Genomic DNA, 25,580 nt, shown 5'->3' with positions numbered 1-25,580 from the left:
CCTACAATTCTAGGCGACCAAAATCATTATTTACATTGAGAGAGGGAGGAAAAGACATTAACTCTCCTTGCCTAGGTCTGAGGTTCTTTCGGTGCTTGCCATTTCCCTAATAGTGAAACAATAGGTTGTTTGGTGCCCATTGCCATATATTTTTGTGCTACTTTGTCACAGAACACTTTATTAGATTTTCTTCCAGATCTTCTTTGTGGTGATTTTGATGGCATTGTAGTTTCTTTAACTTTAGTTTTGGTCAGAATTCTAGCAAAAGTTAAAAGTCATTAAGGATTTGGTGTACCCCTTAGGGTATTATTCCTTAAGGGGTGGTATCAGGCTCTCGGGTCAATTCATCCTAAAGTCTTGCAACCGGGAGTGATCGGGTTACGGTCTTTCATAGGGAGTTGATTGGATCAGAGAGACAAGGGGTGGATCAAAGAAGAGAGAAATAAAGTCATCATGCATCGACCCTTGATTCGTTAAGGACTCTTCATAATTTAATGAGAGAAGATGGATATGGCTTATCTATTCGAGAACTACTATTTGGAAATCATTGCTTGGCTGGATTGAAGGGAGTTTTTCTTCTAGGGCTTCCTCATATTCTTTCTCAACGGTTTTGGTTTGATGACCATCTATATCTGAAGGTAATTTAGCCAGGACTTCAAAGGCATTAAAGGAGCTAGGGATGGAGGTACCTAAGTGGACCAAGGGGGTGGATTTGACGAGGGTTGAATGAGCAGGTGATAAGTGCACTAGAGCCGAAGGGGCTGTACCAGGGTGTGATGACCCATTTTAGTTAGGGTTTTTGCTAGGGTTATTATTTTTTAATTTAGTCATTTCCCATTGTTCCTCATGGGGCTCTTGAGATTATACTACTAATTATTTTGGACATATATTAGAAAAATGGTCATATTTGCGACAAACCTTGTATTTTAAGGGCAGCTGCTCGTTGTCTAGTTTTTGAATGTGCAACCAATTTTCAACCTTGAACATCACTACTTCAAGAAGATCTTTTCCTAAGTCAACCTCCATGTAGATACTTGCACAAGAATGCATGTTATCCTTTGGCTCACTTTGATATATGTATTTCTCGATTGTGTTTCCTATTTTTCTTACTAAGTCGTCTCCCCAGCAATGAAGCGGGAGGTGAGGTAGACAAACCCAGATCAACACCACATTAGGAATGTCAAGATTTGGATCAAAGCCTAGAGTCCATCTATTTAGATAAAGGCCTCTTGTATCCATGAAGTATGACTCATTCCTAAAGATTAAATCTCTATCTTCATTGGTTTAAAAGTAGAAGGTATAAAGCCCTCTTCTATAAAAGCAAGAAAAGACTTGCCCCTTGATTTTGGAATACCAGTAAATTCATTCTACTTATTTGTGCATCGCTTTTGGAGAGGATCAGAGGTCAATAAACTGCCCTACCAAACCTCGCTCGATGAGGGAAAGGGTTGCCTTGTGGGGAAACAAAAGGGGGTCAAGCGATTTTTGGAATGGTATCAAGCGTTTTACAAACTTCGATATTGAAGGACGATCACGGGTGTGGGGCAAGAGAGGAAATGAGGGAAGAGAAGGTGGCAATGGTAGGATCAGGCAGAGAGGAAGGGGGAGGGGGATGCCCCCCCTTAAATATGACTCCAGAGGGCCATGGAAGTAGGTAGAGATCATGGGATCGAGAGAAGAGGTGAACAAAAGTCGGGGTCGAGAGTTATTCTTGTAGGGTCCATTTTAGTGACAAGATCTATTTTGGTAATTTGGCATACATGAACTTTTAAAGTTTGTTGGGGACATTAAATAATCGCTTTTGGGTCAAAATTTTGCAAGTTTCAAGGCCTCCAAAATTTCTATATGAATATAAATATTTTCATCATCTCATTGAGATTTTATATGAGGAAGTTAAGCCTCCCACAAGTTAACATATGCCTTGACCACCATATATTGAGTGGATGCCATGTCATCTATCATTACTCATATATATGGAGTTCGTCATACATCTTTTAAGACAAATCTAGAGAGTTCAAAACCCTAACCCTAATCGATAGAGTCATGGGTGAGCAAGGGATCGAAGGTAGGTAGGTGCGACTAGAAAAAGAAATGAGAAAGATACAACAAAGAGAAAATGTGTGAAAGGAAGAAGAAGGTGTGGGAAAAGTGAGTGCAACATTGTAATGGGATGTGGTTAAGTTTAGTGGGTGAGGGAAATGCAGTCATATGGAAAAAAAGATAAATATTATGAATGAAAGTGAATGTAGAATGGCTAGAAAATAAGAACTTGTAGCAGTTAGGAGTGTTGCACTCTTTAAAAAATTTAAGGGGCACGGGAGAGAGATGGAGCTCCCATTCATGCCGCACAGTCTAGGGTTAGGGTAATCTGCAGTTTTACTACAGTTTCAGTTTTTACCCTGTAATCTTACCAACAGCATCCCCGTCCGCTACCGTCTCCGTTGCAGCTACCCCCTGTCGCGGGTTTGTCTCTAGGTGTCATCTTCCTCTACTGCTCGGGATGGATGTTGACATGGATATCGAGGCGGTAAGCTACTCGCTAGATCCATTTCCCGACCAGTCTATCTTCGGCAGACCTAACCCCAACCGGTCCTTTTCTGTCGCTCTTGTGCCCTCCGTATCCACTCCGATCTACTCTGCTCCTGTGGTTTCCCTTTCGGGCCTCTCTGCTTCCTCTCTACACTTTGGCACTCTCTCCATCGACTCCCCTACATTGGACTGCCTGCCACTTCCTCCAGCTACCCTCCATCTGCTCTCTGTGGCCTCTTTGCCCTCTCCATCTTCAAACCAACCCCCCCGGAGGCCTCTTACCTCAGACCCACCTCCCCTTAGCCTCGGGAACAAGTCTCGTCTGGTGCAACTGGAAACCCTAACCCGGGACCTTCTCTTCAAGGTTTCGTCCCGTCCTCTGCGGCCACTAACTCACCATCTAGCTGCTTTGAAACCCCAATGATAAAGGTTAAGTCGACCGAATAGACTCAACAGGAAGGGCTCCCAACCTCGGACCCCCTGCAGGATCGCCCCACCACGCCGCGAACCTGCAAAAGAAAGGTTAAATACATTAAGGCCACATCAAAGGACTTCACAAAAAAAATTTGTGAGGGTTTATTAATGGGGGAGATCGCGGACAAGTCAAGCATGGTCCTGGTTGGTCATTTCTGAGGAAGACCATATTCGGCGATACGTTTAACTCTCTGGGTCCAAGAAATCTGGGGAAATACACTGAAAGAATTGTCGAAAGTGCAGCTGCTGCTGCGCAAATGGTTTGCATTACATTTCACAAAGGAAGAATACACTCATCTAGTCCTTGCTCGCTACTGGCATATTGAGATGGCCCCAGTACTCCTCAAGCGCTAGAGCCCGATGTTCGATCTAGAAAGGGAACAGATAGGAGCAAGACCTCTCTGGGTTCGTTTGTCGGGGCTCCCTCTTCAGTACTGGTCGGAGGATGTATTCGTGCAGATCGGGAACACACTAGGTACTTACCTCGACTACGACAGATCCTACATCCAGTCAAAAAATTGAACCCTAGCTCGAATCCTGGTACACTTGGACACTCATGAGGGTTTGGAGGAGAAAATTACACTTCAGTGGAAAAACGTCACTCGGGTGAAGATCTTGGACTATGAGGGAGTCTCGTTCCGCTGCAGGAGGTGTCACAAGGTTGGACACATTTTCAAGGAATGCCCACTGGTCAAGAAGGCTTTAGAAACACCGACCCCAGTTGCACGAGCTAAGGAACAACCTACCTCTCATCAGGATTTCCCTCCCAATTCGACTCCTAAGGCCTTTGTTCATGTAGTCTCCCCCCAAGCTGCAGAAGGCTCGCGTAGAACACCATATCCTCCCATGACGCGATCCAGGGCAGCCACTAAGTCCGCGAGGAAATCAGGTACCTCTTCTCAACCCATCTCCTTTGTTTTTGTTTCATGTAATGCTTCTCATTTTACATCATCTCCTCTACATTACATCCCCTCCATTCCATGTTTTCTCTCACTCCCTCTGCCTTATTTCTCCACTACCACTCCATCAATCCCCTTGGCCTCTACCTCCCCTCCCTCATACTCCAAGGATGGCTCTGAACCCTCACACTCATATAATCTCTGCTCTCGCTCTATCCAAGTTGACTCTTCTCCATCCATATCTGGTCTAGGACTATCCTTACCAGGATCCCTCTCCAAATCCTCTCACGGTCACAAATCCTTCCTCTCCAAGGCCATCCAAAAGGCCGAGGCCGAAGTCATATCAGGAAGGCAATCCTCCATTAATCAGGTACTTAGAGCTATGTACACCCAGGGATCGTTTCCCTCATGGAATGCATATCTTTTAATTGCAGGGGTTTGGCTAGTGCACCCAAAAAACTAGCCCTCAGGAGACTCTTTGAGTCTGAGCCAGTTGACATCATCATGCTACAAGAAACCTTGGGGGAGGCCAATACCATAACTAGCTCCCTGGTATCTCTTAAACATGGATGGCTCTTTCACTCTCTTGATGCCTCAGGGCAATCTGGTGGTCTTGCCATTGGGTATAATCCCAGAACCATCAAAACCCTCTCTGTCTGGGGTGGGCTTGGATTTATTGGGCTGGACATTTTTTCTGTTGAATTGGGTATGGAGCTTCGCATCATAAACATATATGGGTCGTGTCACAGACGAGAGTAATATTGGCTCTGGTTTTTAAACCTTACCATTACATCTTCAAATAATATTATTATCGGGGGGGATCTTAATTTCTCTCTAGGGTTTGGAGAATCGTGGGGTTCACCAGCACAAGTGGATCCTATATCAGACTCCATGAGGAACTTACTGGACCTCCACAATCTAGCTGAAATCCCGATGAACAAGCCCCTACCCACTTGGAGGAACCGACGGGTTGGGGAGGCAGCCTTAGCTAGGAGGCTTGACCGGTTCATGATCAAGATTCCCTTGCTGCAGACTCTGCACAGATACAGACAGTGGGTGGGAGTTGGGGGCATCTCAGATCACTCTCCTATTTTCATGGAGATCCTTGGCCCTCATGCAAAGCCAAAACCTCCTTTTAAATTCAATCACATTTGGCTTCAAGACCCTGGCTTCATCCAACGGATTACTGAGTTCTGGAAAGCTAATCCCATTTCAGGTCACCGAACCCTGGCTGAGGGTTTCTGCCACAATCTCACCCTGCTGAAGAGATTAACTATTAATTGGGCAAAAGAGAAATCTCAAAGGGAGGACCAAATTCTCTCTCAGATTGAAACCGAATTGAAAGATCTACTGGATGACAGTAATAAGGGGTTCACATCTATACAAGACAAACTCCACCTAATCGAGCTTGAGAGATTGAAGGAAAGGATACTCAAAGAGCGAGAGGAAACTTGGAGACTAAAAAGCAGAGCACTGTGGTTAAGTGTCGGGGATGAAAACACAAAAAAATTTCATGTCAAGGGCAGAAAAGTCTCTAATACTATTTGGAACCTCCCCTTACCTGATGGGGGTCTGGCTGACACATACAGAAAATTGGCTCAGCTAGGCACCTCTCACTTTCAAAACCTCTATAAATCCCCTCCTGGGACCAACTTAGTTGAGATTATCCAAGTTGCAGGCCTTTTCCCACGATTTGTGGACGAGGATATGAAGGCAGAACTCAGCTCCCCTATCTCGCCCGCTGCGCTGGAGGGGACCTTGAAGTGGTTCAAGAAAGACAAAAGTCCAGGGCCGGATGGATGGACGGTCGAGTTTTATTTGGCTTTTTATGAACTATTGGGACATGACTTGCTCAATGTGATTGAGGAATGTAGAACAACCGGCAAATTATATGATGCCATAAACTCCACATTCATTGCCCTTATCCCAAAATCAGATTCTCCCTCATCTTTCAATGATTTTAGGCCCATCTCTCTGTGCAACTGTTTATACAAAATCATCACTAAAATTATCGCAAACAGAATTCGTCCCATCCTCTCTCACCATATCTCCCCCAAGCAATTTTCTTTCCTAGAAAATCGTCAAATCCATGAAGCCATTGGTACTACCCAGGAAGCCATTCACACAATTCGGTCAAGGAAGCTAAAAGGCATCATATTAAAGATTGATTTGGCAAAAGCATTTGATCGTGTTAGCTGGCTATACATCAAAATGCTGCTTATACATCTGGGCTTCCCTCATGGTTTTATCACCTGGATCATGTCCTGCATCACATCTGCTTCATTTAGTGTTCTTATAAATGGATCTGCATCACATTTCTTCCATGCAGAGAGGGGCCTTAGACAAGGGTGCCCTCTTTCACCTCTCCTCTTCCTTATTGTCATGGAAGGTCTCAGTAGACTTCTTAACCAGGAGAAAAGAAATGGAAGACTTTTCGAGCTAAAGGTAAGCGATCACTGCTCCATCACTCATCTTCTATTTGTGGATGATGTACTCATCTTCCTTGATGGTAGTATATGAGACTCAGCATCTTTTGCAAATGCTCTCTCACTTTTCTCTAAGGCTACAGGTATGCTGGAAAATCAGGGAAATCCACTATCACCCTAGCCTTTACAACCATCCAAGAGTCTCGGTTTGCCCAACACCACTTTCCTTATAACATCCTTCCACTCGATCAGGGCTTCAAATATTTGGGATTCTGGATCAAACCACTGAGTCAAAAAATAGTTGATTGGATTTGGTTGGTCATCAAATTGGAGAAAAGGTTGTCGCATTGGAGCCATCATTTATTATCTCGAGTAGGTAGACTAATCCTCATCAAAAATATGCTAGAAGCAACACTAGTATTCTGGATGTCCCTGGCTTGGATCCCCAGAAACATTCTTGCCCGCCTCCAGCAAATTTGCAGCAGATACCTCTGGAATGGGCATCAAGAAAAGAAGATATTTGCATGGATAAGCTGGAAAAAGATTGCTCTGCCAAAACTTTGGGGTGGCTGGGGCTTAAAAGACCTTAGCTATTTCGCTCAGGCTTTGGCCGCCAAAATGGGGTGGACTCTCCTCACAGGATAGAACCTTTGGACCACTGTCTCTTACCACAAATACATCTGGCCCATGCAGATCATGGATTGGGTGCAACTTCCTTAATGGAACAATCTCGGTATTTCCTCTGTATGGAAAGCCTTACTACATTCCATGCCTATCATTCGAAATCATCTGGCATGGAGGATTAACAACGGAACAAAAGCTCACATTGGAATGGATTCCTGGTCAGGAGGAGGAGCCCGATATAATCTACCAGGAGATCTAATACATCATTTAAATCAGAGGGACATATCGATCATTGCACACATTGCTGATCGAGCTAACACAACCATCCTCTCACAGGGATGGAAGACAGCAGAATCCCTTGACATTCCCCCTCAATGGCACCATACTTGGCAAGAATATATAGATGTTCTGACCGAATCCCATATCAGAATCATGGAGGGTCCTAATGAACTGATCTGGAACATTGCTAACAATGGTATTTACATGCCCAAAATCGGTTACCTCACCATCAACAATCATAGGCAGCCAGAAATTTCACATGTTTGGTGGCGAATAATATGGAAATTACAAGCTCCCCCGAGGACTAGACTTTTTTTCTGGTGCGTGCTCAGTCACAAAGTTCCAACAGATGACCAATTATCTCATTGTGCCTTATGCGGCCTGAGCTGGTGCATCCTTTGCAAATAGTCCATTGAATCCACGGATCATCTATTTTTAAATTGTGATTTCTCAAAAAATCTATGGGAATCCATCTCAAATTCTCTACAATCTGGTAGATGGGAAGCAGATAATGTTAATAATTCCTTGGCAAAATTGGTACACTGCAAATCATGGTTCCAAACTGATCAACCTCCCCTTGCTCTTTTGCTGGTCCATCTGGCTGTGTAGAAACAAAATCATCTTTAGCGAAGGGATTGCAAACGGACCTGTCATGGCTGCTAAAATATTATCAGCATATCATGAATTGCCTGATATCAAACCGCCCGCTCCTTGCTGACCTATCGCCCCCGCTCCCATTGATAAATCCATCCCATGGGCCTATTTTGATGGGGCTGCACAGGAACAAGGCTGTGGGGGGGGTTTCATTCTACATCTAAATGAACATCACAAATTCAATGTAAAGTTGGGACTTGGAGGAGGAACAAACAACTTTGCAGAACTTATTACCCTTTGTCATCTACTACATTTGGCTCTAGGTCATGATTGCATTAACCTGCAGATATTTGGCAACTCGAAAATCATTATAAATTGGTTCAATAATGTCTCTACTTGCCATGTACATACTCTTAGACATATACTAGATGAAGTATTATTGTTCAAATCTCAATTTAACAAAATCTCATGTCAACACATCTACAGGGAATATAACCAAAGCATTGATAGGATTTCCAAGGAGGCCTTACTATTACCTAGAAGACAGTGGATGATACAGGAGTAGAAGGGAGCTGAACAGTACCAGTATTATCACCGATCGTACATAGACCAAGAATATCACAGGGCAATCAGGCCCTCATCTTTGGTTTTTTTGGTTATCCAGTTTTTTATTTACATTGTAAATATCACTGCAGCTACCATCTTCAGACTTCTATTTTTTTGCTCTACCCTGTGTGGTGAACGACATTGTAATTATTTCAGGTATGTTTATTACAGACTATATTATGCTACATGCCCTGTGTGGTATGAGACCAGTTTTCAGCACTATTTTTGTATAGTCATGGTGACAAAAGGAGGTATTTATCACACAGACATGGAAACAAAGCCAATACTGCATACTGTATGTAATTTTTCAACATAAATGAAAAATTACGATTTTTTCGGTGGAGGAAAAGAAAAAAACAAAACAAAAACAAAAACAAAAAAAACAAAAACAAAAAACAAAACAAAAAAAGAGCAAAAAGCAAAAAACAAAAACAAAAAAAACATAAACAAAAAACAAAAAACCCTAACCATAATCAAGAGTTGAGGTGTGCAAGAGAAACCTTAACATGTTAAATATCAAACCACGAGGAAAATAGAGGATTCCATTCCTATTATGTATATTTGTTATTCCATAGTTGACTCCAACGTTTCTATATGAATATAAATATTTCCATCATCTCATTGAGATTCTATATGAGGAAGTTAAGCCTCCCACAAGTCAACCTATGCCTTGACCACCATATATTGAGTGGATGCCATGTCATCTACCATTATTCACATATATGGAGTTCGTCATATGTCTTTTAAGACAAATCTAGAGAGTTCAAAACCCTAGCCCTAATCAATAGTTGAGGTGTGCAAGAGAAATCTTAACATGTTAAATATCTTTAAGACAAATCTAGAGAGTTCAAAACCCTAGCCCTAATCAATAGTTGAGGTGTGCAAGAGAAATCTTAACATGTTAAATATCAAACGACTAGGAAAATAGGGGATTCCATTCCTATTATATTGATTTGTTATTCCATAGTTGAGTGAAGGAGAGTAAGATATTGTTACTAAAATAGAAGAAGTAGAAGACCTATAACCATGCAAATCACATTGTTTATTATAATTCCATAATAAGTATTTCTTTGGATTTCTATTTTATATTTAAAAAGAAATATAACTTGAGTTGACCTAATAGTTAAAAGTATATATCCCTCTCCTCTCTTATCAATTGCAAATTCAAATCTAAAAAAAATAAAATATATACACCTCAATAATAAATTTAATTTATTAATACATGTCACCAAATTTATCTTTATTAAAAAATTTAAAATACACCTTATATTTATTTATATAATTTTATATAATATTTTTATTATTTTAATTTCTTTTATTAGGTTTTCATTTCATTTTTAGTAATTTAAACGTAATAGATCAACGCTATGGATAACTTCACATAATCTTTAAAAACTTATAAGATACCATTGTCGTCATTAGATTATCCTTCCCATCGAGTTTGGTTGGTTGGTATGTATTTAGGCGTAATAGATTCCATTAGCGCTATGTAAATTGACGAATTGTGAAGGAGGCTTTTGGGGGCCAAAAAAATATTTTAGACTAAAAAATAACAATATCTCTGTATTATATTAACTTTGACTTTATTTATTTATTGATAATTTAAAATGTATTGATAGTTACATTTATACATGTCATTTAAAAAAATAAATTATTTTAGACTAAAAAATAACAATATATTATAGTATACTAACTCTGACTTTATTTATTTATTTATTTATTGGTCATTTAAAATATATTATATTTTAGACTTAAAAATAACAATATCTTTGTATTATACTAACTCTGACATAAAATTACTCTAACAAGCATAATAACCTAAACAATATATATTAATCCAGTAGAGACCAAAAACATTGGAAAAATCGTCTATGACGAGTAATTTAATAACAAAATGTTTTTACAATTTTAAATTAGATTGTGGTGTTTGTTTTTTTTAATCGATATAATACCCTAAAAAAATCCTTACTCTATATGTTTTAAAAAATAAGGTGGAAATTTTAAACAAAATTGACGTTAGATTACAATGTATTATATATATATATATATAAAAGAAATATGAAAGATGTTTCATGTGTTTTAGAATATGGCATTTTCTAAATTAAAAATTTTCTAAATTAAAAGTTTTCTAATTAGCTTATCTGTTATTGTTAATATTAATTTAAAAATTATAACAACAACCCAGAGACTTTGACTTTAAACCCAGTTCAAATAATCGTGACCAATTATCAATTCCTTTACCTGTAAAAAAAAGTCACATTAACATCGTTTACGAATTTCTTTACCGCTAAAAAAAGTCACATTATCATAAAAACATGGTTTGGCTTTCCCACCCCTCAACCACGTTCGAATCCTGCGCGTTGTTGCTGTCAGTTTTTTGATGTGTTTGATGATGACGTAATGTGATGGATGATGACGTATTCTGCTCGCTTGGGCCATATTGTATGATGAATCTGCTCGCTTCGGCGATATAAGATGTATTATGATTCTTCAGCGGTGTTTCTCTCCCCCACTGAAAAATGGCTAATGTTTTGATTTTTTAAGGAAATCAACAAATTATGGATATAATGTCTTTAAAAAAATTTGGAAGATTTAATTATTATAAGAGATGTTTTTATTTTGAAATAGGGTTTTTATAATTTTAATTTAATTATGAATTATTAATAGATAGATGGTAGAGATTTAGCATCTATGGAATATTCATTGAATATTGTTAGTAATAATCAAAATAAAAAGTTGAGATTTATCTCAAATGTAGTTATGCTTTTTTGCTTTTTAATTTAATTAAAAAAAATAGTTATCAAATTAAATACACGTATATAATTTCTTTTGACTTTGAAATAAATATGGTTTTTTGGATAATAAAAATAAAAGGAAAAAATAAATTACTTTAAAATGGATTAAAATTGGAAGGAGAAGAAAAAGACAAAAGAAATGAGAAAGAAAAAAAAATATAAAAAGATTATAACAATTTATTAAGCAAAGTCTTTAGGTAGAAATCACATAAGAAGAATTTTTTTCCGGCTGACTAACAAGTATGCTTCGTCATCAAGACTAGAGACAAACCATAACAAAAACTTAACTAAAAAACAATGTAAAGACGTAATTTCAAATAACAATTTATTTAACTCTGAAAGTATTCTCGGGCCTAACAATGTTGAAATTCTTAAAAGGAAGCCAGACATTTTTTGAAAAAGGACAAATTGGAAGCGAACTCCGATTCCGTTCACAGTTCGTGCCATGCCTTTATTCCTACCATATTGGGTCATGGCATGGTTTTTATTTCTACCATATTTTTCATTTACGCTCCAGCACTGTAACCAGAAGTCCTCCCTTCGTTCCATACTCGATGCGTTCACTCAATCTCTTCCCCATTGTTTCTCCGCATCTCTGGAACAAAGCATCCATTACTTCTTCTCCGAAATGGTATTTCAGCAAACTTTCCATCGCTGCTCGTAGCTGCTTGGCAAGTTTTTTCCCAAATGCTTCCTTTGCAGAAGCCGAGCCCGTCATGGCATCCATCTCCTCTTCCGTAAATGTGTCCGATCTTCTCAGGATCTCCAGTCGTCGTATTTCGAATGAACCTTCTCTGGCTACTTCACTGCTCACTTCCTCCGGACATGGACAAAACATGGGCATGTTGAAGGAGTCCAGAGTTTCCTCTTCGATCAACCCCTGCAACCATAATAATGATTTAATTTAGAATTAATTTAGGTTTAAATAAATAGGTGAGGTAACTTGATTGCACATTTTAGGAATATTTTGAAATCGAAATCTTAAAAATAATAATATTGTTTTTTTTTCCCATGAAAATTATGGAAATTCCAATAGTATTTTGATAAAATTTGGCTAGAAATTTTCTATATCTTAATTATAGCTGTTAATTTTAATATTTTGAGTGCCTTGAAAGTTTTTGATGGTGTTGAATTCATTTCCACCATCAAAAACATGATTCAAACACCGCTGCTACTGCATGATTTTTTGAAAAAAAATCGCCCAGATTCCTGCCACTTTTGGCGGTCCAGGGAATTCAATTCCTCCGCCTCAAAAATAATTTGGTGAAATCTTCATTTTTGTTATTTAAAATTGGTTTTTGATTGTATAAATGAATTGGGCAGGTTCAAAAACTCTTGGAGCACTTGGAGTGTGGAGAGTTTCCAACTTAAACTTGAAAGCACTTGGAGTGTGGAGAGTTCCCAAATCAAACTTGTGATTCAGTCAATCACTTCCAAATTCTGGGTAATTTTAAATACAAAGGCTGCTTGAAAACCCTCCAAAAACTCTACTAATTAAATCAAAACAATCTAAACAAAAATAATTTGAACTAATAAATAAAAATAAAAATAATTCAAACTAATTAAAAATATTTTTGAGAAGAGTTTTCACCTGAAATCACACTATAATTCATCAAGTGTGGTTCATGGTCAGGACAAGTTGAAGAACTAGATCATAGCTGCATGTTAAATAGAGAGAGCAGATCATCCAATGGCTACATTTGACTAGGAAACGGCTATAATAGACTAAGAAACCACGGAAATCACATCAACCCGTTTCAAACCAACAAGTGTGGTGGCCATTTCCTACTCCATTATAGTCGTTTCCTAGTCAAATATAGCCGTTGGATGATCTCTATTTAACATACAGCCGAAATCTAATTCTTTAACAAATAGACAAATGAATTATAATATGATTTTAGTTGAAAACTCTTCTTAAAAATATTGATATAAATCACAAAAACCTAAATTCCATAATTAAAAATAATCCACCAAAAATAATATTAATACCTGAGATACCAAATCATTCAAACTGCTCTCTAACGTTTCCCAGCCGAAGGCAATGAAACCCTGATCACTTGGATCACGAGATGTTCGTCCTGTTAAGAGCAAAAACATGCGGCCTCCCTCAACCATCTCCGCTGCCCGGGCTTTCAGAAAGGAGTTGAAATCCTTCTGATATTGACGAAAATAAGCTTCTCCAACTGCAGGAGATCCTCCTGCCCAGATCTTACCCTTGTTCCATGTCACTGAATTCTTTTTAAGAATTTCAGGCGGAATCTAATCATAAGCCAGTAAACTTATTACGATTAGTTTTATAGTTCATAGGTTAAATTTAGAAAAGTAGAGTATACACTTTAGTAAATTTAGTAACCAAAAAACTAGACAAAGAGAGCATTCTTATGTTTATTTAATCAAAATAAATTTCGGGAATAGGTTATTAGGGAGCTTGAATAATTGATTCTGTTTCATTAGATTTTGAAATCGGTTAAAAAAACGATTTTTTTTGGTGCTCATCAGATTCTAAAATATTTTCAAAATCTAAGATTGAACTTAAAAATAGTTATTTATACCATAAATAAAACAATAAACCTCTTTAGTACTCACCAAATTCTAAAATATTCCTAAAATCTACTATAAATCTTAAAGATAATCATTTATAACCTAAATAAAAAATTACAGTAATTCACAAAATCTACTATCAAACTATTCACAAAATCTACTATCAATCTTAAAGATGATCATATATAACATAAATAAAAAATTACAGTACAACACAACTGCTACTTTAGCCTCTAACTTGAACAATAATCTCAGAAATAAATTATTATTTTTATAAAGCATAGACAATCCCATATAAACCCCATATCATATCAGGTTTAAATGGGTGTGTCTCAGTAATGTATGCTGCGAAAACATACCTGAGAAAGCCAGTGAAGACTATAGGAAGAATGAAAAAATTGAATACTCTGGTCTGGAAATAGCCTTCCATAGAACGACCCTGGTACTCCTGCTGCGAAATATGATGTAGCTGAGTAATTCCCATCGGTCGTTACAGAGGGAGGCAGGGTCTTAAAGAGCGAATTGAAATCAGTGGCAGGCAGATCATTGAAGAATACTTGGAACTGGGGAACAGGAATGCCTGCAGACAAATATTTGGCTCGGAGAACCTTTATAATATTCTCAGTACCCAAGAGAGCATTGGGTCCAGAAGAACAACCCAGCTCTGCAATGCAAAATCTTTCGCATTTCGCCATTTTCATTGATAAAATGCTTTCCTCCAACAAAGGCTCTCCCAAATTTAATGCCCTTTTCTGCAATATTGTGTCAACGAATTACAATCAAATGGAAGATAACATGAAAATATTTCAAATTGCATCAAGAAATTATTGAGGTAAGATGCAAAGTTCATTAAATTAAGATGCAAAACCTGTAACATAGTGGAATTCTGAGCATAGCTGGAGTCTCCAAGGCCAGCGTTCATATGAAACATTTTCTCCATCTCCATTCTCCTCGACCTTAAACCCTCCAACGCTCAGATCTGTAACTGCAATTTTTTCAAGCACAATCTAAGCATTCGATGAGTTTTAATGCGAATTATGAAAAACTTGTAACAGTAGTACTTAACAGGGCTGTGGCTGCTCAATTAGGCTGGCAAATGCTGTTCGAAGGATCGAAACAGTTGGACTCTATGTTGATATTGTGCAGAAATCTGTCGCACTTATAACTCCAAACAGGGGCCAAAGTCAGTGATCTGGCCGAAACACGAGATGTTGAATTTAGTAAATGTCAATCGGAATATTTCCGGAACACGAGATGTTGAATTTATGATCTTTAAACATCATAAATAACGAAAGTACTGGAGTGCGTTTGACTATGCCCACAAGTAACCTAGGTGGAAATATGAGTCGTCCTGATTTTTCTTCCTTACAACCTTAATTTTGTAAGTCTAAACTAGATTGTTTTGGAGTTGTCTTCGAGATTTTTTGAAAACTTTTAAGGTAGGTTTTTCCAGTTAAATTTCTCAAAATTTCAGCAGGAATTTATTGAAATCACAAGTTTGATGGATAATCTTGTGCCATCTAAGTGTCCTCGAAGTTTTCCAGCCACTGAATCCATATTTATAGTCAAAAAAACTAGTTTAAATAACCTAAATCAAGATTTCACCTCAAATTTTTCCACCAGATAAAAACAATTCCGATTGTTTATTTAATGAAAATTATGGAAATTTGGGCAATATTGTGATAAAATTAGGTAGGGATTTTTGTAAATCTAGGTTATAGTTGTCAAATTTCAAGATTTTGGATTTTCCAGAGGTTTTTGATGACGCTGAATCCATTTCGACCATATCCAAAAAGTCTCACTAAAAACAACTCCGATTGTTTCTTTAATGAAAATTATGGAAATTTGGGCAATATTGTGATAAAATCTTGTATGGATTTTTGTAAATCGAGGTTACAGTGGTCAAATTTCAAGATTTTGAATGTCCCAGAAGTTTTTGATGACGTTGAATCCATTTCAACTATATATAAAACTTGATTCAAACACTACAATTTCTTAAAAAAAATTTGCCTAGACGTGCCAGTTTTTGCCCTCTGCGCAATTCTTAGTACCACGTCTTTTGTAAGTGTTTGGTAATCAATTTAATCTCAAATTTTATAAAAATAATGAGATAATATGTTTGAAAATTTATATTATTAATGAATTTTGTTTCCGTTTATGCATTTAAAATAAGGAAAAAGAATAATATTTATAAAAAAGGTGTACTTTAACATATAAACAAAATGATTTTTTTCATGGTATTTTGTATGGTTTCATTTAACCAAAATTTCTTAAAGATTTTTTGAAATTGAGTTTAACTTGTTTAATCTATATAATTTGAATGTGCCAATTTTTCAGGTTGTCAAATTCATTTATACATTCAAAAATATATTTTAAACAAACAAACAAACAAAAATCACAATTTTGGTTGAAATCATATTGTTGGATTTAGCTAACAAAAGTTATTTCGTCTATAAATTAGTCTACACCTTGAAAAATTGTATGGCTGGATTCTATAATATATATATATATATATATATATATATATATATATATATAAAATTAAAATTTGTAATTAGATTTTATTTTTAATTTTTTATTTATTTATTAAAATAATTATATATTGGTTTTAGATAAAATATTTCAGGTTAAATCAATCTTAATATTAGATTTATCAAGTGTTTAGATGGACCAAATCTCTTGAGTTGTGAATATCTTTTAAAGTACAAAACTTGAAAAAATATTTGCATTGAGATCTGGATTAAGATGGATGTGCATTGGTCCTTTATGTGCGTGTGCCAATATTGTTATCATGTGACATGTTGAGCTATGCACGTGTGTCATTATTTACAAATGACATAAATAATATTGTTATCCTCCCCACTTGATTAAATTGATTATGGCATATAACATGTTGAGTTCATAATGAGTATTTTTTGTCATGGCTTTAACCTTTGTTGTATTTGTATGAGCAGTAGCTCAAAGACCACAATTCTTCGTGAAATTGTAATGGGCAGTAAAATATACTTTTCGACACAAAAACTTAAAATTAATTTTAATTAGTTAAGAATTATTTTTGTTGTAGTAATTCAATTTCTTCCTTTTTTTAATACATAAATAAATTCATCACCTTAAAAAAATTGAAGTAATCAAATTGTGTCAACAATACAACTTTAAATTACACTTTAAATTATATTGTTGAGTTCTTTTGTGATCCTTTTCTTTATTTCACCATTATGGTTGAGGTCCTGATCCCTTTGTTTTCACGATTATGGTTGAGGTCTCTTGTTATTACCAACTAGAATAAAGAATAACTAGCAATTGTCCCAAAAGGTACAAAGAGAGGCCGATAGGATTATTAAATTAGAATTGTTGAATTTCTCTAGAAGAGATGTTGGTTCAAGCCTAATGGATGAGCAATTTGAGCTAGCTAAAGGCCTTCTAATTACACTATTGTTTGGGTCTTGAAGTCTGGATGAGCAATAAAAAAGCTTAAAACATAAGATGAAGTTTGTAAAGTAAACACAAGATTTGAGATCTTAAGTCATTGCTAGAATTAAGATGACATATAATTCACAATATTAAAACAATCAAAATGCATCTACCTCAAATACAAATAAAACATCACCTTTGCAAAATAATACCACCAGTAAACAATTCAGGCAGGATTGCTTAAATGTTTAAAAATGTATTAATTTGTGTATTAAGGATTAAAAGCAAATCACAGTTACCAATATGATTATAACAATTAGAGGAAAAATTATTAAATCCCAACAATGAATAACTATTATCTCTTACCACATTTAGGCTTTTCAGTTCTATTAAATACTATGGAAACATATTAATTAATTTAATAGTTTCCACTGTGTGATGGTACACTAACGACAAGGTAATTCCATCATAGAATATAAGACATAGGATCTTCCAAACAAATTTAAAAAGGTCGGTAATACCATTTATGAACCAATTGATAACTTGTGTTTTTTACAATTACCTTAACCAGTGGTCTGTCCATGGTCACAATTACAAAATATTCAAGTCAGTATCATCCCCTTTGTTAAGATCACTTTCTTTCTCAGATAGTACTCCCTTTGTGAGGATACAGTCTCCATCTTCATTCTAAACCATTACTAATTTTCTGTAAGTAAGATAGGTATCAGATTCAGTTGCAAATCAAAAACTTTCTGGGTAGATTACATGATGCTCACAATTTTAGGAGTATGGGAATAAAATATATACAGAGCTGATGGATGAAAGATAGATTTTGGAATGATAGGGCTTGGAATAAGTGAGAAAGAATCCTTCCAAGGGCTTCATCGCGATAATGGGAAGACGGTTTATAAACATACATTTCCGTTTTCTTGACATAACATCTGTGAAGGATGTGACAGGAAACTTCTCCCTCATTCCCCTATGTCAACATAGTTGCAAGCAGTGAGATATTCAACAGACAATTACACTTCATGATCCGCCTTTGCTGCTTAACAATAGAATAACTCTTAGTGAGACCATTTCATTAATTTATCTTAAGACCATGGGGATATTTGAATAATAAATCAGGGAATTTGCAGATATTGTTTAACAAGTTTCAGAATCCAATTTAATACAAAATTTAAATAGCAAACTTGAACTACTTTTGTAATTGGAAGCCAGGCTTTTCGGAAGATATAGCAGAAATTCGTTACAATTGCTAATAGTAACTTAATAGAAATATTTGCATTTAAGCAAATAACGAGAATATCTTGTGCGGACTAAAAAGCAGGAAGGAATTCTGGTTACACATATATTATCATAGAAATCTCAAGTTGTTTAAGTGTTCATGTATGAGTTTACCATGCCCTGTTCTTAATAAATTGAATTGGATATTCACGCTTTCTGTGTCATGAGGCATAAAAAGAACCCATAAACTCAACCTGAGTAAATGTGAGATATATGAAACTGGATTTAGGCTTTTCAGTTGTATTAAATACTATGGAAGCATATTAATTAATTTAACAGTTTCCACTGTGTGATGGTATATGAACGACAAGGTAATTCCATCATAGAATATAAGACATAGGATCTTCCAAACAAATTTAAAAAGGTCGGTAATACCATTTATGGACCAATTGATAACTTGTGTTTTTTACAATTACCTTAACCAGTGGTCTGTCAATGGTCACAATTACAAAATATTCAAGTCAGTATCATTCCCTTTGTTAAGATCACTTCTTTCTCAGATAGTACTCCCTTTGTGAGGATACAGTCTCCATATTCATTCTAAACCATTACTAATTTTTTGTAAGTAAGATAGGTATCAGATTCAATTGCAAATCAAAAACTTTCTGGGTAGATTACATGATGCTCACAATTTTAGGAGTATGGGAGTAAAATATATACAGAGCTGATGGATGAAAGATAGATTTTGGAATGATAGGGCTTGGAATAAGTGAGAAGGAATCCTTCCAATGGCTTCATCGCGATGATGGGAAGACGGTTTATAAACATACATTTCCCTTTTCTTGACATAACATATGTAAAGGATGTGACAGGAAACTTCTCCCTCATTCCCCTATGTCAACATAGTTGCAAGCAGCGAGATATGTCAACTGTGTTATGATGTTAACAGCCGTAGAGTAGTGCCGCAAAAACTCAGCGGTTACAATGAATTCTTACAGTATGCCACTGCATAGCAATTTGCAGTACAGCTGTTTTTCATGCCACATAATCAGTGCTAAGGCAACCTTACAAGTGGTAAAGAGGGATACATGAATCTGAACATTTGAGAATATCAAAGATGAGATCTACATGAACTTGCAGAAGGACTGTTTTAATGTAGAATAAGGCTTGATATTTGAATAGAGGAATTAATAAGACCTGAAGACTGTCATTGGAGCCTACGTAGTACTGATCAACGGTCTTAAGCCACCCCACGTCGTCGTGTGTATGGGGGACCAAATGCACATTAAGCTTGCCTTCCACAGGCCCAGCTGTTGTATTGTAGTGAACATACACACCATTAATCCCATGCTGGGATAACAATACTGAGCTTACCAGTAACAAAACCAGTGCCCTTAATGCAATAATCATTCTGGTTTCAGAAACAAAATGGCTAAAAGCATGTTAAATTCAGCAAGAAAACTGATCATTCTGTACATAATTTGCTATATGATCTACCTATTTACAATGCTACACATATCCTTTCATCCCCCACTGAACGTAAAAGCACCAGATGCATTTCACAGACACAAAGGCCAAAACATGTCAAACTCAAACCAGAGAACTGATCCTTCAATCTATAAAAGATCCTTTCTATTTATTTACATGGCTGGAACGTAATAGATCTCTGACATTTTCCAGATTAGGCCTGCATGCATGCACGTTGAGAACATTATTTACTGTACAAATTGTAGATACCCATCATATCACATTTTGACAGTTACAGCCAGTCAAGCAAACGATGGGTTTTCCTGCATATATTCTCCTCTTAGTCCACATCAATAGTGCAGAGATCTGCCATAGAGAGGTCCCAGGTTCGCCTCAAGCAGTTTGATAGACATTACAAAGTTACAGATGCCCGAAGTATCACTCACCAAATAGTTGATCATCTCTTTAGAACAGAGGAGCAGTAAGTATAAATGGACATGAGAAGCCTAGCACTGAACATCTTTACCTTGAAGATCTAGCCTCAAAAAGGGAAATAAAAACCCTCTGTTTATTCTTTTTTACCTGTCCACCACAATCAATTTCTTGCCTGACAACTTAGAATCCGAACCAGAGATGCAGCAAAGCAGCTTTACAACGTTGGTATGCCTAATCTTTCCTAGAAGCTCTATCTCTGCTTGAAATCTCTTTTCTTGGACAGATCGTGGGTTCTCGTTATTCCAGATCCTTTTCACAGCAACAATATTACCATTTTCCAGTGCCACCTTGTAGACTTTGCCAGCATGTCCACTTCCAATAACATGATACTCTGTCAATCCATTTAGAATGTCTGACACTTCAAAGTCAACCATGTGAAAGGATGTGAGTTTCCAAGACTCTGTACTTGTGTTAACCTGCACGAAAATCTTGTGTCTCTTATGGAGGAAACCTATACCAATCAAGCAGACTACTATGGCCACAACAATAACCGAAATCAATACCCTATGTCTATATGCCAGATTATTGTAACCAACAGGGACAAAGCCAAACAAGTGGTTGCCAGACACATTAAGAAAGCTCAACTTGAGGTTATCTAATTCAAGGGGTATTTCCCCTGAAAGCAAATTGTTTGAGAGGTTAAGGCTGTTAAGAACAGGCAACAGCCCAAGTGATGCAGTAATTGATCATGTGATCTTGTTGTTGGCAAGGTTAAGCTGAGAAAGACCTTTCCATGATATTATCGTTCTTGGAAGCTCCCCATGCAACATATTGTGATAAAGAGAAAGCCACGACAGTGAGGATAAGTTAGTAAGTTCCACTAGGATAGTCCCTGATATATTGTTGTGACTGGTCAGAAACTTGTTGAGAGTCCACAATTGTCTAATGCCAGAGGGAATACTTCAGCTGATTTGATTAATGCGTGTGTAAACTAAAATGGTAGAACGTAAAAGTAGGGTATTGGTCTGTAGTAGGCTCTTGATCTAGTCTAAAAACTGTATGCATATTCGTTGCACAGACAAGATTCCTTTGTGATTGCAAGATTTGGTTGCAGAACTATTTCAAACCAAGTGTTTAGCCATAAAATACCAAAATGCATATATGTATACTACAAGGAAAAGGAAAACGCCCAACCTATTTACTGATTACATTCACAGCCATACAAAACTCTGTGGAGAATATAACCACTGTAAATTATGAAGAGAAATTTAAACATTGTAATTCCATGAATTGCATAAATAGATCTTAACAAAACGAGAACAAAACAACAGAGTTTGGTACTAATATTATCTATATGATTTTTTTAATGGATAAAGTATATAGCTATTCAAATCTATCCAGGTATAATTTGAATTTGATGTTTACTGGATATTCACATTTTGATTTAAATCTCTCCCTGTATAATTTGAATTTGATGCTTATTAGATATTCACATTTTGATTTTGAGATGAAAAGTTTGCAACAACTACTGGAAAATTTTATATCAACCTAATTTATTTGAAAAAAAACAATAACTAAAAACCCTCCATATTAGAACAGCATTACTCAATATAGATTTCAAATGAAAGAAACAAACAATAAACACTTACAAATTTTGTATCAAAAATATTTATTTAAAATAATAAAAGTACAATAGCTAAATATCTTCATCTACAAATAACTACTGAAGGTAGATATCAATATACCACATGAATGAGAAGGAAACCAGTACTGAAAATACAGATGGGTTTTCAGAATTGTATTGAAGAGCCCCTCTCTAACCTAAATAATAGCAATGAGGGTGGGGTTTCTTTTGGAGGATGTGATTGAAGTTTATATCCATGGACTGTTCACTCCAGGAATGGATAGTCTGTGTAGCCAACTACAGGATCAGGTATGTAAAAAGTGTTCCTGTTGTATTTGTTGAGAGGGGCATTTAACTCGAATCTTCTAGGAAAATCTGGGTTGGCCAGAAAAATTCGACCGTAAACTACAAGATCAGCCTTGCTGCTTGCAATTGCTGCATTTCCATCTTCTCTGTCATAACCCCCTGCAACCAAGAATGACCCCTTGAACGCCTTCCTCATTGGAAGCAGACTCTTGTTTGTTGCAACAGGTTCAAATGAAGTTACCAGTCTGGGCTCTACATAGTGGGCATACAGGATATTGTATTTATTTAAGGCTTCGGCCATGTAAAGCACCAGCGCCTCAGGATCTTAGTCACTGGATTCTAGATATTGTGCAAATGGAGAGAGCCGTATTCCCACTCGCTCTGCTCCAATTTCATTTGCCACTGCTTCAACAACCTCCAGAGGAAACCTGCATCGGTTCTCAAGTGTCCCACCATACTGAACTGCTCTGTTATTAATGCTGTCTTTCATAAATTGATCAAGAAGGTATCCATGAGCACCATGAATTTCCACACCATCAAAACCTGCCACAATGTCATCAAAACTATGAATGGAAAAATACCACACTTCCCTATTTATTTGCCTTCCGAGGAAGAAAACAGCCCTGTGACCTATTAAGAAAATATTCGAATTCTTTCTTGGGTAAAGATTTTTCCTACAGCCTGTGTACTATGTGTGCAAATATCTAAATGCCAAATTTGCGATTTATTAAAGAACATTCACCTGCTTTAATAGCATTTCTGGCAGCAAGACGAAAGTCATTAATAATCCGAGGAATCTCCTCTGTTTTTAGAGCTCGAGGAGTGGAATAATTTGCAACATCTTTGCCGTTGGGTAACAAAATCTGTCCCGATATTTTTCTATCTGTTGATGAAATGGGAGCCTGGCCATTGGGTTGATAATCTGCATTTCATAGACCCACTCAGCCATTTCTATTCAAAGAAACTGACAGCAATTGTTCAAAAAAACTGATCTAATGCAAATTTATTAGGGCAAGAATTAAGAGTTGTCGCTACCCAATTTTCATTATGAGATGCCATGGCCAAATGAACCCCAACATACAATGCTATTATTAATATAGTGGGAATCATGCTTTGGAAACAAATCAACAGAACTCACTCCACACAGATCTGTCAAGTGGGTACATGAAAGGAATTAATGGATAGCAATGTAATGCAGAGCATAGATACTTACCCACATGGGAAGCCCTTCCAGTGTGCCAAATCTTACAGAAGAAAATGCCCCCTTTCTCATGGACGCCATTGACAATGGGTTTCCAGGCTTGCACCTGCTCCTCGGTCCAAATTCCAGGCGCATCTGGGTACCTGTTAGTTACACACCTCATCATGGTCATCATCATTTGGAATCGTTGGAATCTGTTCCACTGCTTCAAACCCTAATAAACCAAGCCTCAAATTCTAGAGCTCGATGCACTGTTCTTTACACAACGACAGCTCATGAGACCTGTTCACCGCTATCCACAGCTCAATACGCAGAACATCATAAATAATAGGCAATCTGATCCACTGCCGTGAACCCTAATCCACAATACCTCAAACTCTACAGCCCGAGTCAATGCTCGTTTTCAAAAACACAAAAACATTATTGCAGAGGGCGTGGAAGAGAACCTGCAGAGCACAAAACAGACAAATATGGTCGAAGAAAGCAGGAGTAATTTGTAACGATTTGTTCAGGAATTACAGGAATTTGTAACAAATTTGCGGATATTTCTGCCGGCTTCATGCAGTGGGTGAAGATTCGAGCCCACCATCATTATGGAGAGAGGCGTTGGCATAACAGTTTTCAGTTGAGGTTTAGAACTCGCACCAGCGGCAAAATTCTCGGTTAAGACCATGACAATTAATTGAAGAAGATGTTGAATGCCTGCTAAATGTACACGCCAGGTGTCAACATCTGAAAGAAAAGGACGACGAAGGGACGACTGTCCACGTGTCAGCACGAGAGACAAAGGAACGACGAAAGTCTGTTCCAAAGGAAGGCCTATCGGCCTAATTAATTAATATGTGTATTTTTTAACTTTAACACAATCTTGTGGTTTGATTTGTTCGACTCTACAGCAAGCAACTCCGAACTCTCCATTCCTCATTAACAAAGCTCGTTAACATTGTTTTCTCATTATTAGGTTTGGTAAATTGACATAAATAAATCACTCTAAGATGGAAAATTTAACATTGTAAAACGGGAGGAAACTTCTAAATCTACAATATTACTTTGGACTCTTACACATTAAAATTGAGGTGGACAGCTCCCAAATGTACAATGTTATTTTTATTTATTGTTAACTGTGTTAAAAAATAAAAAAAAAAGATAAAACTATTTATAAAATAAATTATTTATGAATAAATAAATTAAGTTTTTTTACTTAATAATTTTATAATAAAATTAGGTTTGCAGTATATTTTAAAATTGTTTTTGTTTGGATAAGGATTTTTTTTTCTCAGACGTAAGGATAATAACCTAAGACTCAGAGGCATCAAGTATGCCCCCTTACAAATCACTAGCCAGTAATTCCAAGTGGTGTGGTTTTCCTCACATAATAGTGATTAGTCTTACAACCTAAGACTCAGAGGCATCAAGTATGCCCCCTTAGAAACCACTAGCTAGTAATTCCAAGTGGTGTGGTCTTCCTCACATAATAGTGATTAGTCAACCTGCATTTGAGGATAGAAGCTAGTGATGATTGTCCCCATTGTTAGTTTGACAATTGAGTTATGATAGGTTTTCCTACTATTTATAATATAACATGTTTTCAGCCAGATATTAAAGAATACCTTTAATTTAATTATAGAAGCTAGAGATGAATGTCCCTGCGTTGGTTTGACAATTGAGTTATGATAGGTTTTCCCACTATTTATAAAATAAATTTATAATATAACATGTTTTCAGCTAGATATTAAAGAATACCTTTAATTTAATTATATACTGAAAAATGTTTCCAAACTCTTTTTTCACTATCATCTCAATATATAGTTATAATTTTAAAAACCCTTATTTTTGTGAGATATGTTATGTATATTTAATTACAAAAGTTTAAAGTAGAGTGTGTTCCTAGTGTGTTTCTTTAGTATGCATTAGTTTCATTCTAATTTGATGGCCACGATATGTTCTAAACACAAAGTGATTCAATGGTTCATATTCTCCTTAATACTAATGGTTATTGATCTGTGGCTTAACATCTAATTAGTCCATGATATATATTTAAAGAACATGGAAGGTCATGGCTAATGATTGACTGTGAGGACTCGCTTATGTAAAATATACAAGAGAACATGTCTAATGTTCCCTATGCTAGCAATGTAAGTA

The 25,580-nt window shown here is 36.6% G+C and overlaps 1 protein-coding gene and 1 pseudogene across 2 annotated transcripts; both read right to left on the bottom strand.

Annotated features, from left to right (window-relative positions):
* Positions 1-11,710: 11,710 nt before the first annotated feature.
* Positions 11,711-14,938, bottom strand: LOC149232809 (putative methyltransferase TCM_000336). The gene is made up of 4 exons (XM_089376576.1): positions 14,636-14,938; positions 14,127-14,519; positions 13,216-13,485; positions 11,711-12,106 (listed from the first exon to the last, which is right to left on the bottom strand). Exons 1-4 carry the CDS (start codon positions 14,711-14,713, stop codon positions 11,729-11,731), a joined length of 1,119 nt encoding a protein of 372 aa, XP_089232702.1. The 5' UTR covers positions 14,714-14,938; the 3' UTR covers positions 11,711-11,728.
* A 7,007-nt stretch (positions 14,939-21,945) lies between these two features.
* LOC149232808 (12-oxophytodienoate reductase 1-like) lies at positions 21,946-24,154 on the bottom strand (annotated as a pseudogene). Its single transcript, XR_016248189.1, has 3 exons — positions 23,451-24,154; positions 22,980-23,159; positions 21,946-22,780 (listed from the first exon to the last, which is right to left on the bottom strand). The product of XR_016248189.1 is annotated as a 12-oxophytodienoate reductase 1-like (transcript).
* Positions 24,155-25,580: the final 1,426 nt, after the last annotated feature.

The sequence above is a fragment of the Pinus tabuliformis genome, chromosome J (assembly GCF_031772625.1).
Source record: "Pinus tabuliformis cultivar Carrire ecotype Pingquan chromosome J, CPIR1, whole genome shotgun sequence".
Taxonomy (NCBI): Eukaryota; Viridiplantae; Streptophyta; class Pinopsida; order Pinales; family Pinaceae; genus Pinus; species Pinus tabuliformis.
This window is presented reverse-complemented; position numbering and strand designations above follow the sequence as displayed.

Coding starts and splice junctions, on each gene's coding strand:
- LOC149232809 (XM_089376576.1), bottom strand. CDS start 14,713: ATGGAGATGGAGAAAATGTTTCATATGAACGCTGGCCTTGGAGACTCC. Junction 14,520..14,635: donor AGAATTCCACTATGTTACAG/GTTTTGCATCTT, acceptor ACAATATTGCAG/AAAAGGGCATTAAATTTGGG. Junction 13,486..14,126: donor GTCTTCACTGGCTTTCTCAG/GTATGTTTTCGC, acceptor GCTTATGATTAG/ATTCCGCCTGAAATTCTTAA.